This window comes from Phascolarctos cinereus, unplaced genomic scaffold (assembly GCF_003287225.1).
Source record: "Phascolarctos cinereus isolate Bilbo 61053 unplaced genomic scaffold, phaCin_HiC Scaffold_4;HRSCAF=312, whole genome shotgun sequence".
NCBI classification, from domain to species: Eukaryota; Metazoa; Chordata; class Mammalia; order Diprotodontia; family Phascolarctidae; genus Phascolarctos; species Phascolarctos cinereus.
The window spans coordinates 685,722,407-685,736,066 of NW_027555847.1; the positions used below are offsets into that span (position 1 = coordinate 685,722,407).

At 43.2% G+C, this 13,660-nt stretch overlaps 1 protein-coding gene across 1 annotated transcript in view; it reads left to right on the plus strand.

The window, feature by feature from the left end:
* The window catches only part of GALNT9 (polypeptide N-acetylgalactosaminyltransferase 9), a 285,945-nt gene extending 273,238 nt beyond the window's left edge, over window positions 1-12,707 (plus strand). The window contains exons 10-11 of the mRNA XM_021004317.2: window positions 9,878-10,045; window positions 11,383-12,707. Of these exons, the coding sequence (XP_020859976.1) occupies window positions 9,878-10,045; window positions 11,383-11,529 (315 nt within the window). The 3' untranslated portion in view covers window positions 11,530-12,707. The remainder of the gene's footprint in view (window positions 1-9,877; window positions 10,046-11,382) is intronic.
* Window positions 12,708-13,660: the final 953 nt, after the last annotated feature.

Sequence of the window (13,660 nt, forward strand, 5' to 3'; positions counted from 1 at the left end):
ATAGATAAGACAGACAGACAGACAGACAGATAGATAGATAGATAGATAGATAGATAGATAGATAGATAGATAGATAGATAGATAGACAGATGGATGGATGGTTAGATGGACAGATGACAGGTAGATAGATTGATAGATAGCCTTTCTTCACCTTTGATCTCTGTGGTATCTGTCTAGTAATGGAGTTGAAGGATTTGAAAAATGTAATAACTCTAGAGAGAAACTTTGCAAGAGTCACTTGTCCCTCCCATGCTATACTGTGCTTTTATTTGGTAATGAATACTATTCAAGTGCTTATGGCAAGGTATGGATTGAGCCTCTGCACTGTACATAAATTTCATTGGTAAAGATTAGGATTGGTTTCCCAGTATGGTCTTGGAGACTGAGAGGCTTTCAGAGTTCAGTTCATTAAACCTTTCTCCAAGGAGAAATCTGAAAGAAATGAGTCTCAATTCTCTCCAGATTGGTGATTCTGAAAATGAGAGGAAGCCCAACAAAGGACCTGTGCAGTTTAGCCATATCCTCATAGATGTCTAATCAAGATTATTTGATAAAATTGTTTTAAAATCATGAAAGCCAAGTTACTGCAAAGCAAGGGTGCCCTGTCACATCAAGGGCATGTATTGTTTTTGCAAAAAAAAAAAAGCATCATTTGAGTTTTGGAATCTCCATGCAAGCTAAGAGATAAAAGGTCCCAAGGGTGCAGAAGAACCAGTAGGGCCTTCAGCACGTAAGCTTATTTTTGCAGAGTTGTCAGGACACAAGTATGTTGGCTAAGCCTAGCTTCCAGGTAAAAAAAAAAACCATAAAATAACATTTGTGAAATGCAAAACTTACTTGCGTTTACTAGGGAAAGTATTTTTTAATCTCAAAATGCTATATTATTGTGGTGTTATTATTGTCATTATTTACTAATGACTAGAATCAAGGCTTAGCTTGTTTATTTGTGCGGTTTGCCTTGGAAAAAGAATCAAAATTAATTTGCAAATTGTTCTTCTGGACATTCATGACACTGTTTTTAGCTCTAATAAATTAGATCCAACCAAGGCCTAGACAGTTATTGCTTCCATGAACAATGAGAAATCGGGTGCTGCAGAGTCCCAGTAACTTTATTTTCAGGGCATTACATCGCATTAGCTGTGACATTAAAGGGGCTTGATAAATATTTGTTGCACTAAGTGCCTGTTGTAGACAATAGAATTTAACCCATCCCATTCAAGTCTTCCAACTTCCCCCTCATGCTTCTTATGTGGGTAAAGCCTCTCTAGGCAGCTAGATGCTAAAGTGGACAGAGTACTGGACCTGGGGAGCTGAATTAAAACTTAGCTGTGTGACCTTGGGCAAGTCACTTAAACTGCTGTCTGCCTCAGTTTCCTTATCTGTAAAATGGGGAAAATAATAGCACCTGCCTCCCATGGTTGTGGTGAGGATCAAATGATGTATGTAATTATATGTAATGTATCAAATATTTGTAATTGCTTTGCCAACACTAAAAGGCTGTGTATAAATCACTTCCTATAATTATCACTATCCATTCAACCAGCTACCTTCCATGTGCCGGGTGCCAAACTGGGCCATAGGCTGGGATATTAGTTTGCTTTTTAGCCTCATCACTCAGACACTTCATAATCCACTTTTCTGAAACCATCACCTCTTATTGGTCCCCTGCTGCTTGGGCTCAGTCACGGGTGTGAGACAATAGCTGTCTCTGAATCTCGGTTTCCTCTCCTGTGTGATATTCAACACTCATTAGAAAATGGAAGCCCTTAAGCATCACTGCCTGATTCTCGAAGTGTCCAAGGGCCCATCCACCACCTTGATTTGAAACTAACAGCAATTTAGAGCTCCAATCCCTGTTGCCTCATCTCAGTTATGATGTTAAGATGCAGGTCCTCCATTTTAAAAATACAGACCGAGTTCTCAATTGTGATCTTGACTGAAATTCCTCTGGAAATGTGGAAGTGGAATCGTGACTCTCTGGAAACCTCAAGGTTATGGATAGGAAGCTGGTGAACTTCTTGCTCCCATTGGGGGAGTGGGCTCCCTGGAAAAAGGCGACGTGATGATGATAGAACCCTGGGAGAGAGTTGTTGACTTGGAGCCATGCAAGAGAGTGAGGGTGGAAACCTTCTCAAGGAGAAAGCATGCCCCACTCAATGTCTGCCCTTTAGGATAAAGCCCTGGTTGCCCTGTTTATAGCTCTCCATCAGACGGTCACTATCCTGGCACCACAGTTATAGGGCCCAATGAATGTAATGTGCTAGAATTAGGTAAACAGCCCCAACATATGGTATTGTCCTTTTCTCACCTAGACTCAAGTCATACACATTTCAGCCAATATTCTCAGAGGGAAATGGCAAATAGACATGTTGAATCTACACATATCCTATCAAAGGGGCCCTAGAGCTGACCTAAAACACCATAGGGTGGGAAAAGCTGGATTGAAAGTCAGGAGACCTAAATTTTAGCCCTTGCTTTCCTACCAACTTCCTGTGTTGTTTCTCCAGTTCTTTGTTTTCCCATCTGCTAAATGGAGATAAAAATGTCAATCAACAAGCATTTATTAATTGCCTACTATGTTCCAGGTACTACTAGAGAGACTGGAGAGGCAAAGACCAAAATGAAACAGTCCTTGCCCTCAGGAAGCTTTCATTTCTAATTACGTCACAAAGGATGAGCCAAGCAGAAGGACCATCGCATTGGGAGTCAAAGAATCTGAGTTTGAGCCCTGCCTCTGCCCACTTACTTTTTGGTCTTGGACAAATCATTTCAACACTACCAACCTCAGTTTCCTTATCTGTAAAATGGGGGTGATTGCATTTTGAGCTGGGAGAGACCTTGGAGATCATTGAATCCAACCCTCTTCTCTTTACACAGTAAAATAAAACCCCAGAGAGGGGAAGAGATTTGTCCAAGGTCACACAGGCAGTAAGTAGGAGAACTGGGATTCAAATCCAGGCTCTCTTTTCCACCACATGTGATACGCTCAATAATTGTCCACCAGCAGAACTCACACATTTATGAGGAGGCAAGGGGCTTACTTAGCCTGAAAGCACTATGTACCAGCTGTTATTATTATTTGTTCAGTCATTTCAGTCATGCCCAACTCTTCATAACCCCATCTGGGATTTTTTTTTGGCAAAGGTACTGAAACGGTTTGCCATTTCCTTCTCCAGCTCATTTTATGGGTGAGGAAACTGAGGCAAACAGGATTAAGTGACTTGCCCAGGGTCACACAGCTAGTAAGTGTCTGAAGCCAGATTTGAACTCTGGAAGATGAGTCTTCCTGACTCAAGGCTCTCTATGTACTATGGCACCATCTAGCTGGCCCAGCGTTACAATTTTTTTTTTAACAAGAATAAATCATCTGAAGAATGTGGAAGTATTAAGTGAAATAGAATGTCTACATGGGAGGTAGCACAGTATAAACAGAGAGTAAGCTAGTCTCAAAGTCAAGAAAATTTGGTTCAAGCCTTGCTTTTGCTGCAAATTGTCTGTGTGACTCCAGGCAAGGGTCCCCCAGTGCCTCAGGGAACTCTCAGGCTAGAATTGGCAGGGCAGATGCTGACCTGCTTTGGTAGAGGGATTTTCCTCATAAGGACCCCCTTTGCTACTAAATCACAGGCTCAATTTTTTTAAAGTGACATACACCCGGAAAATTCATCATCATCATCGCTCTACCATCAGTCAACCAACAGTGGGAACTCTTTGTGGACACGTATATCTGATATTCCAGCCCAAGAGGTCCCTCTTCTGTTCTCCCTGTGGTACATTCCTTCTTCTTCCACTATGCCTTTGCACAGGTTGCCTTCCATGCCGAGAAGGAATTCCCCCGTCCTCTCAGAATCCTATGCTCCATGGAAGACCACTTCCAACATGAAGCCTTTCATTATCACCACATAATAATAGCTAGCATTTGCATAGTACTTGAAGGTTTGCAAAGAACTTTATAAATATTATCTTATCTGATCCTCCCAACAACTCTGAAAGGGAGGCACTATTATTGCCCTCATTTTATCGATAAAGCAACTGAGGCAGACAGAGATTAAGTGACTTACCCAGGGTCACACAGCTAGGAAGTGTCTGAAGTAAGTTTTGAGCTCAGGTCTTCCTGATTCCAAGTCCAGCACTCTATTCAAATTTAGCTTCCTCGATTAGCACTTCTGCCCTGTCCTTTCTCTCCACTCTTGGAAGGAGAGGATTGCTTAATATTTCCTTTGCATTTATTTTGTTCTTTCTTATCTGTTTCCATGATGTTTCTCTAAGTAGAATGTAAACTCCTAAAGGGCAGAAACAGTGTTCATTTGGTCCTGGAGACAGGAAGACTCATCTTCCTGAGTTAAAATCTGGCCTTAGACATTTAGTAGTTGTGTGACGCTGGGCAAGTCACTTAACCCGGTTTGCCTCAGTTTCCCCATCTGTAAAATGAGCTGGAGAAGGAAACGGCAAATCACTACAGTATCTTTGCCAAGAAAACCCCAAATGAGGTCATAATGAGTCGACACAACTGAAAATGACTGAATAAGAACATCTCCAGTGACCAGCACAGTGCCTAACACATAGTAGGTATTTAATAAATGCCTATTGGGTTGGATTGAATTAAGTCAAATTGTGGATCAGAACAAGTATGATGAGAAATACTAAGCCTCCCTAGCAGTGTCTCCCTCCATTCTTAATGCCCTCCTAGACAGCAGGCAACCACATTCGGCCAACTGTAAAAATAATTGCCCATTTCCGAAGCTGCATATAATCTGTTTTGTAACAGGAACAAGACACAATCGCTGCTGATTTTCTGGGTGAAAATTACATTTCTCCACCAGCCCAGCAAGTCAGTCTCTGCACTTAGCCCTCTTCTTCTTTCCCTACGGACCAGAACAGATGGAAGCCAGACTAGCTGTAGCTCTGAGTCATTAGAGCTTACAATAATGCTTTCCACAACAGGAGTGGAATTTGGTAGGGCTTTCTCAGACCCTATCTATGTGGACTTAGCAAGCAGAAAACATCTCACCATGAAGTCCTGGCCATTGAAGATGGTCCCTATGAGGAGTCGTCCACAGGCCAAGCGTACAAGGGTTCAGCCACCCCATCCTCTGAGATGAGGATCTGCCCACGAGCTTGCAGAATCCTTAATCACCAACCTAATGGCCTTTTCTCTATCTTCATTCTTCCTGACCTCTCTGCAGCCTCTGACCCTGCTAATCATTCTCTTCTCTTTAGGTTTTCATAACACTGCTCTCTCCTGGTTCTCTCCTACCTGACTGACCTTTCCTTCTCATTCTTCTTTGTTATAAATCACCAACCTAATGGCCTTTTCTCCATCTTCATTCTTCCTGACCTCTCTGCAGCCTCTGACCCTGCTAATCATTCTCTTCTCTTTAGGTTTTCATAACACTGCTCTCTCCTGGTTCTCTCCTACCTGACTGACCTTTCCTTCTCATTCTTCTTTGTTATATCTTCATCCAGATCACTCCTGCTACCTGTGTGGGCTCTATCCCTCTGTTCTCTTTTCTTTCTAAACTATTTCCCTTGATGATCTCAGCTCCCATGGATTCAATTAAGGGCTACTAGGTGGTTCAGTGGATAAAGCACTGGGTGTAGAGTCAGGAAGACCTGAGTAGAAAACCAGCCTCTGACATTTACTAGCTATGTAACCCTGGGCAAATCATTTAACTTCTATTTGCCTCCATTTATTCTTCTGTAAAATGGAGATAATAATAGCACCTACCTCCCAGAGTTGTTGTCAGATCAAAAGAGAAAATAATTGTAAATAATTGTAAAGTGCTTAGCATAGTACCTGGTACATAGTAGGTGTTATATAAATGTTAGCTATTAGTATTATTACTAGTTATCGTCTCTTTTCAGATGATTCCCGGATCTATTTATCCACCTCTATCCTCTCTCCTTACCTCCAGTCTCCTATCTCCAATGGTCTATTGGATAACTTGAACTGGATGTCCTATAAGCATCTTAAACTCAACATATCAATACCCGATCTTAGTATCTTTCACTCCAAGCCCTCCCCTCATTCTAATTTTTCTATTACTGTTGAAGGTGCTAACATCCTCCCAGTTACCCAGGCTCAATCCTCCTCTCTCTCTCTCTCTCTCTCTCTCTCTCTCTCTCTCTCTCTCTCTCTCTCTCTCTCTCTCTCTCTCTCTCCATATATATATATATATATATATATATATATGTATATATATATATATGTATATATATATATATATATGTGTGTGTGTGTGTGTGTGTGTGTGTGTGTGTATATGTATATATATAATATATATGTATATATAATATATATATAATATATATGTATATATAATATATATACACATACACACATACATACATACAATCATAGGTCAGATCATTTGTACCTTCATAACATCTCTTACATACACACCCCCTTCTCTCCTCTGACATTGCCACCATCCTGGCCCACATCCTTTTCATCATTCGCTTAAATTAATGTAATTCTGCTTGGTTTACTTTTTACGAGAATGCTTTCCAAGTTCTCCTTAATGCTAGCATCATTCCTCCCGTGTGTCATGTATATCTCTTGTTTGTTTTTGTTGCTTGTACTTCATTTTTGAAAAGGATCAATGACATCAAGAGGGATGTCTTGAATTGCTTGTGAGTTGGACTTAAGTGAGGCAGAGTTGGGTGAAGTTGTGACACTCTCTCTTCCTGCGTCATCTAAGTCCAGGGGCAAGACAAAAATCAAGATGACTGGTGATAGCCCGGGATACAGTGGATGACCTTGGCGTCTTCAATGTCAGACCAAGCTCTAAGTGCTCCACAGTGCCTACTTCAGCCACCTTCATGGCCATGGGAACAAATTATTCTCATCCACCCATTCCATAGCTGCTTGCAAAGGGTTTGCTCAACCCATTAGACTATGAGCTTAAAAAGCAGGGACTACTTTGCTTGCTTTTGGAATTTTTCACCTTTCTTTGTATCCCTAGCACTTAACAGAATGCCTGGCACATAGTAAGCACTTGTAAATGCTTGTTGACTGACTTACAGAAACACTACCAAAGGTTTACAGAGAAGAGAAGCCTTGGCCGAGGTCAAAGGGGGACCAAGTGGCAAAGATGGCACTTAAATCCAGGTTCTCTGACTGCAGATCCGGTGCAGTGCAGTGGGACGATCTCTTCCTCAGGAGTCACAGGACTTGGGTTCAGTGACCTTAGGCAAGTCACTTTCCCTACCTGTAAGATGAGGAGCTGGACTAAATGATCCATAGGGTCACTTCAAGCTCTATATCAGCGATCCTGACTTTTCTCTCAATGAGTTCTTTTCTCTCTGATAGTAGATACTAATACAGACTTGTTTTCTTCCTTTTCCCTTATGTTACAGATAAGGAATTACAGGGGCAGTGTTAGGATTCGAGCCTAGGTCCTCTGATTCTAAGTCATGCCGAGACTTCCTTGTTCCAGCCAGAGTCTGCCCTTCATCCTCATCCCCAACCCCATTCCCAATATGACAGCCAAGGTCTCAGAAGATCCATTTGAGAGCTTTGTTGACTTCATTCAGTCTTTCCAGTCGTGTCTGACTCTTGGTGGCCTCATTTGGGGTTTTCTTGGCAGAGATACTGGAGTGGTCTGTGATTTCCTTCTCCAGCTAATTTCACAGATGAGGAAACTGAGACAAGCAAGCTTAAGTGACTTGTCCAGGGTCACCCAGCTAGTAAGTGTCTGAGGCCAGATTTGAACTCAGGAAGATGAATGTTCCTGACTCCAAGCCTGGAGCTCTATCCACTGTGCCACCTAGCAGCCCTATATCTGGGAGCTAGTTCACCCTAATGGAACTCAGGCCAAAGATCCCAAGTCCTATGCCATTCAGCCAATGCTAAAGCTCTGAGCCAGAGAAAGCATGGTTTATTTTGAACACACAGTAAAATGAATGACTGTCATTTGGAAGCTTTTAATTAAAGCCAATAGCACTTACCAAGATGCTGGGCGAGTTTGAACCTACTTAAAACACACACACACACATACACACACACACACAAACACACGAGTTTGATTAGAAGCTAAATCACTCACGCCTGTGTCTGGGCAGGAGGGGAGGGTGTTGAATTTAATCTCCTGTTCCTCACTTCATAAACTACCTGTGTTTATTAATAATAATAATAATGTTATTATTGTTATTTAGATACCTGGGTGTATATGTCACGCTGATTGATTTTGCAATAACCTGCTCTTATAAAAGTGAATATTGCTGTGGCTTTCCATAACCTCCAGCAGAGTTATTAAGACCCAGATATGATGCCAGATAACATCTTGTCCCCTAGAGGCCTGGCCTGACTCACATATTGATGGGAAGCTGTGTTTCCTAATGAAAGATGCTGGGGCATTCAAAGAAAGCCAAGAAAACACGCTCCTCTTTTCCTGTGAACACCGAGTTTATTGACTGACTGACAGTTACTCCACCCACACCTCAAACTCTCAGAAGCCAATGGATTTACTTACCTCATTTTACAAATGGGTAAACTGAGGCCTGTGGTGGTTAAGTGACTTGCCAAAGGTCACTCAGGTTCTAAACAGAAGAGGCAGGATTTGAACTAAGATCTTCTGATACCAGAACCAGCAATCTTTTCATTGTACCTTACAGGGTGCTCACTGCAAAGCATGAAAATACGAAAGATAAGTAGAATTCACTAATTGGCCAAGAACTGCAAACTGGCAGGAAATTCAATCTCAAGGACACCTGAGAAGACCACAGTCCAAATCGCATAGATTTGGAGCTGGAAAAAACCTCAGAGATCATTTAGTCCGATCCTCCTTAGTTTACAGATGAGAAAATTGAGACCAGGGAAGTGACTTGCTCAAGTTCATTTGGGTTGTAAAGCGGGAGAACCATGATTTGGACTGAGGTCCAAACCCATTGCTCTTTTCCACAATACCATACTGCCTATCATTCTTCTAATTCAATACTCAATGACCTTTGTTTTAATTTGTTTGGCAAAGTCACTTAACTGCCCTCAGCCTCAGCAGCCTCATCTGGAAAATGAGAATAATAATAGCACTTACCTCACAAGGTTGTTGAAGATCAGATAAAATTATGTATGTAAAAGTGGTATAAAGGTTAGCTATCAGGTGGTTCTGATTCTTGTTTTTGTTCTGTGTTTTTTAAAGAGGGACATAATGAATCGATAACTGAAGCTAGGAAGCTAGGAAGACCTGGATTCAAATCTAACGTCAAACATTTACTAGCCATGTGACCTTGAGCAAGTCATTTAACCTCTATTTGCTTTAGTTTCCTCATCTGTAAAATGGGCATAATAGCACCTACCACTCAGGGTTGCTGTAAGGATCAATTGAGATAATAGTTGTAAACTGCTTGGCACATAGTAAGCTCTATATAAATATGAGTTATTATTTTTATTATTATTATTAATAGCACCTACTTTTCAGGGTTGTCGTGAGAATGAGTTGAGATAATAATTGTAAAGCACTTAGCACAGTCCCTGGCACATGTACAAACATGAGTGATGCTGCTGCTGCCGCTGCTGCTAATAATGATGATGATGATTAAATTACAGAGAAGATGCCAACCTACATTGGTAGAGGAACTTTCCTCACCTGATAATTCCCCATTCCAATGAAATCATAGGTCTTACTCATAGACAGGTTGGAATAGATGACCTCTGAGGTCCCTTTTGACTCTGAGATGGTCGAATTCCGAAGTAAGCAATCAATATTTGACATCCACGGACTAAGAACCAATCAGAGTCTTAGAAAGAAGAGGGGAAATGCTTCTGCCCCGTTGGGTTAGACTCTTCACAATTTAATCTCTCTCCCTTTCTCTCTCTCTCTCTCTCTCTCTCTCTCTCTCTCTCTCTCTCTCTCTCTCTCTCATTCTCCCCCCACCCAAGCTGGTACGCTATAGTGCTGAGGGTCTGCTCCAGCTGGGGCCCCTAGGTTCCACTGCCTTCCTGCCAGACTCCAAGTGTCTCATTGATGATGGGAAAGGTCGGACACCCACCCTGAAGAAATGTGAGGATGTGTCCCGCCCTGCCCAGAGACTCTGGGACTTTACCCAGGTAAGAGTTGAGGTATGGGGGCGGGGGCACTGGGAGCTCCCCAAATCCAGCATTGTTTCACTGTGTCATGCCCCCTTCATGATTATCTTTGATGAAAACTCTCAGGTCCCCAGACAAGTATCCTCAATTCCTAGCACTCAGAGAGGAATTCAGCCAGGAGAGACCTGCCCAGACAAAGACATGGGACTATTCCCATCAAATCTAGACAGCTGTTATGGGAGCCAGGGCAGACCTGGATCAGGGCAGAGAAGAAACAACTTCAAGTTAAGCATAAGATAGTATCCAGGATGACTGCACATATATAGAGAAATTGAGGCATGTTAATGATCAAGTGACTTCCTAGAAGATTTCAAGGATCCCAGCAGAGCAGGAACTAGCCAGGGGATGATTCGGACTCACAGCATCATAGAATCACACAATTTGAGAATGTGAAAGGAGCTCATTGGCCATCTAATCCAACCCACGTGCAAAAGGAATCCGCACTCTAATATACTCGATGAGTGGTCACCCAGCCTCTTCTTGAAGACATTTAAGGAGCAGTCCGTTCTATCTGCAGATAGCTCTCACTGTGAGGACATTGTTCCTTACTTTAAGTCTCTGCTGTTTCTACCCTTTGCTCCTGGTTTGGACCTCTGGGCCAAATGGAACAATTCTATTCCCTACACTCTGAGCCTTTCCTCCTCCAGGCTTCCAGACTAGACATGCTCAGTTCCTTCATCCAACATGATTGGGGTCTCTAAGGGAGCTAAGTTGGACCTAGTTAGAGTCTATGTCCCCCTTATAGTCATAAATTCAACCTTGGGTTGCATCTATGCCTGCATCTCTTCCCTGAAGCAAGTCTTTTGAACCCAAGGTAGCTGGCCTGAAAAATTGTGGTTGAACATGCCTGGTAGCTGTGCTTGTGCAGAGGGACAGGAAGCTGAGATGGGACATTCCATTTCCCCCAGAGGCCTCTTCATAGTCTCCAAATGAAGAAGCAGTTATCCGCACTGTTTATGCCAAAGGCAGGAAGGAGTGAACCACATTGGGGATTCGCAAGGAAGTGATCTGTCTAGAGAGAAAGAGGACCAGGGAATTTTATTTGTTGAGTTAGCTCAATGACTCATAGACTACCTGAGGTGGAAGGAATACTAACTATGTGAGTGTGGGCATAGTATCCTAAAGAGACAGAGAGACAGGCAGGGGATCACCAGCATAAATCACTTAGTCATCTGTGCCTTTGTTCCCAAGAAGCTATGACCACCACCACCACGTGTATGTACCTCCTCTAGGAAGGGAATTACCTGAGGTCCTCCTCATTAACTTTATTTCCTTTCCGTCTCCTCTCCCCACCCCAGAATGGCCCCATTGTGAGCAGAGACACAGGACGGTGTCTGGAAGTGGAGATGTCCAAGGAGGCTAACTTTGGTCTCCGATTGGTGGTGCAGAGGTGCTCGGGACAAAAATGGATGATTAGAAACTGGATTAAACATGGGCGACACTGATGGGGAACCCTCTTACTCTCCTCATGAAAGGATATCCTTCTCACTCTTCTTCCCAGACCTAGTGGTGAGAAAAACTATGGGAAGGAGACAAGGGTGGCTTACTAAGGATTAGATCACCAAGCCTGGGGTCCCCACTGGCCCCACAGCTCTCCTGCCATGGACACCAAGAAGGAAGAGGTCTCATTCACTATCTCTGGCCCAGGATGGGACCAGCCATTGGGCTTCCTGGCAGCCATACTTCTACAGAGCAATGGAAAACCCTCTTGACCCTGTGTGGAGTTCAAAGGGAACCACCATATCAAGAGAACCCTCTTTGGACAGATGATTCCTCAGCTTTAAATTACTGGATTGGTGCACAACTCCTCTGATAAAGAATCATGTGCCTTTTCTACTCTATTTCCTATTTGAGCCACCTAGGACAGCTCCCCTCACTGGGAGGCAGCCACATCTTCAGCATGTATGGACTTCTTGTGTTAATGCCCCAACATGTAGATAAATCCACTGTAAAATTTACACCCTGGTCCATCTCAAGGGTGGCTTCCTGGGAGTCTGTTTGGGATCCAAAGCCCACATCCCAGGGTACAGATTACCCCAAGGCCATGGCATCTGTGGGCTTTCCTCTGCCGCTCTGGGACCCCAATGATGGAGCCAGGAATTCAGCCAATTACTGGCTGACTTGGCCAATTTCCTCATGTTCTTTGGATTTCTTGAGCCACAAGGCACAGAGGAATGGGCTCTGCTCCTAAGGGATGAATGAAGCATTTGGTCTGTGCCCAGTGCCCTCCCTACACATACACACGCGCACACACACATACCCACATACACACACTCATTCTGACCCGAGGAAGCAGGGAGAAGATGGCTCGGTCACCAGATGTTCTGGCCCTTTTTGAGTCTGAGGCCAAGAAGCCATTAGCTGGTGACTACATACAAGGGGCTCAAGTTTTGGGAAATTGTTCTGCCCCCTCCTCATCCACCGGTGATGGTGGGGCCTTCCCACATATGGGCACTGCAGGCAGCAGCCCTGACCAGGAGGAACAGCACTTTGGGCATGGCAGACGTGGAAAGATTTCCTCCAGAGGTTTCCACAATGTCCAAATTCCCAGGACAGACAATGGGCACTGATTATTCAAAGCTGATTTTTTTTGGCATCAAATTAAAAGACAACATTTGACCATCATTATGGGGGGAAATCTTTTATTCAGTGCCAGTCCACACTTTGTGGGAAGGAGAGGGTGGGAAAAGACTCTGCCTTTGAAGAGATAATAGCTTGAGGCAGATCAGAACAAGGTGGGCAAGCACTCAGTCCAACATACACTAAACTCACACAGATAAACATGGGCCCGTCAACCAGTCTAGAAGCATTTATTAAGCATCCACTGCTCACCAGGTACCAAGTAAGCTAAGCACTGAGGATACAAAGAAAAGCAAAAACATAGCCCCTACCCTCAGGGAGCTCACATTCTAATGGGGAGAGAAACATGAAATTAGGTAAATACAAGCTATATACAAAGTAGAGAGATAGTAATCCGAGAGGAAGGGATTAAAAGCTGGCAAGACTGAGAAGGCTTCCTGTAGAAAATGGGATTTGAGCTGAACCTTGAAGAAAGCCAGGGAAGCCAGGAGCAGAGTTGAAAAGGGAGACCATTCCAGATGTGCAGGACAGTCAGTGAAAAAGCTTAGAGAAGGTATTTTCTGTAAAGTAGACCATCATTGCTAGATCAGAGACTGCATGGAAGGAGTAAAGTTTAAGGCAGAAAAGGTAGGAAAGGGCCAGATATAGATATAGATATGTGTGTATGTATATGTATATATGTATGTGTGTATGTATGTGTGTGTGTGTGTATGCACGTGTGTGTATAAAAAGAAGAGTGAGGAGTGAGAAAGTCCATGGACTACAGGGATGGGAGAATTCTGACGGTAAGCTGTTACATGGGGGGAATAAGTAATAGGCAAGAGGAAAGGGGGGAGATAGTAGGAGAACAGGGATGCAAGGAAGAAAAGAAAATGGTGGGGGGTGGGAGGAAAAAGGCAGTAGTGATGGAATAGGCTGAAGAAGACTTTACAGAAGCCCATCCTGCCAAGACATCCCTAAACACTGATAGTCCCAACAGATTTTTTTAAAGACAAA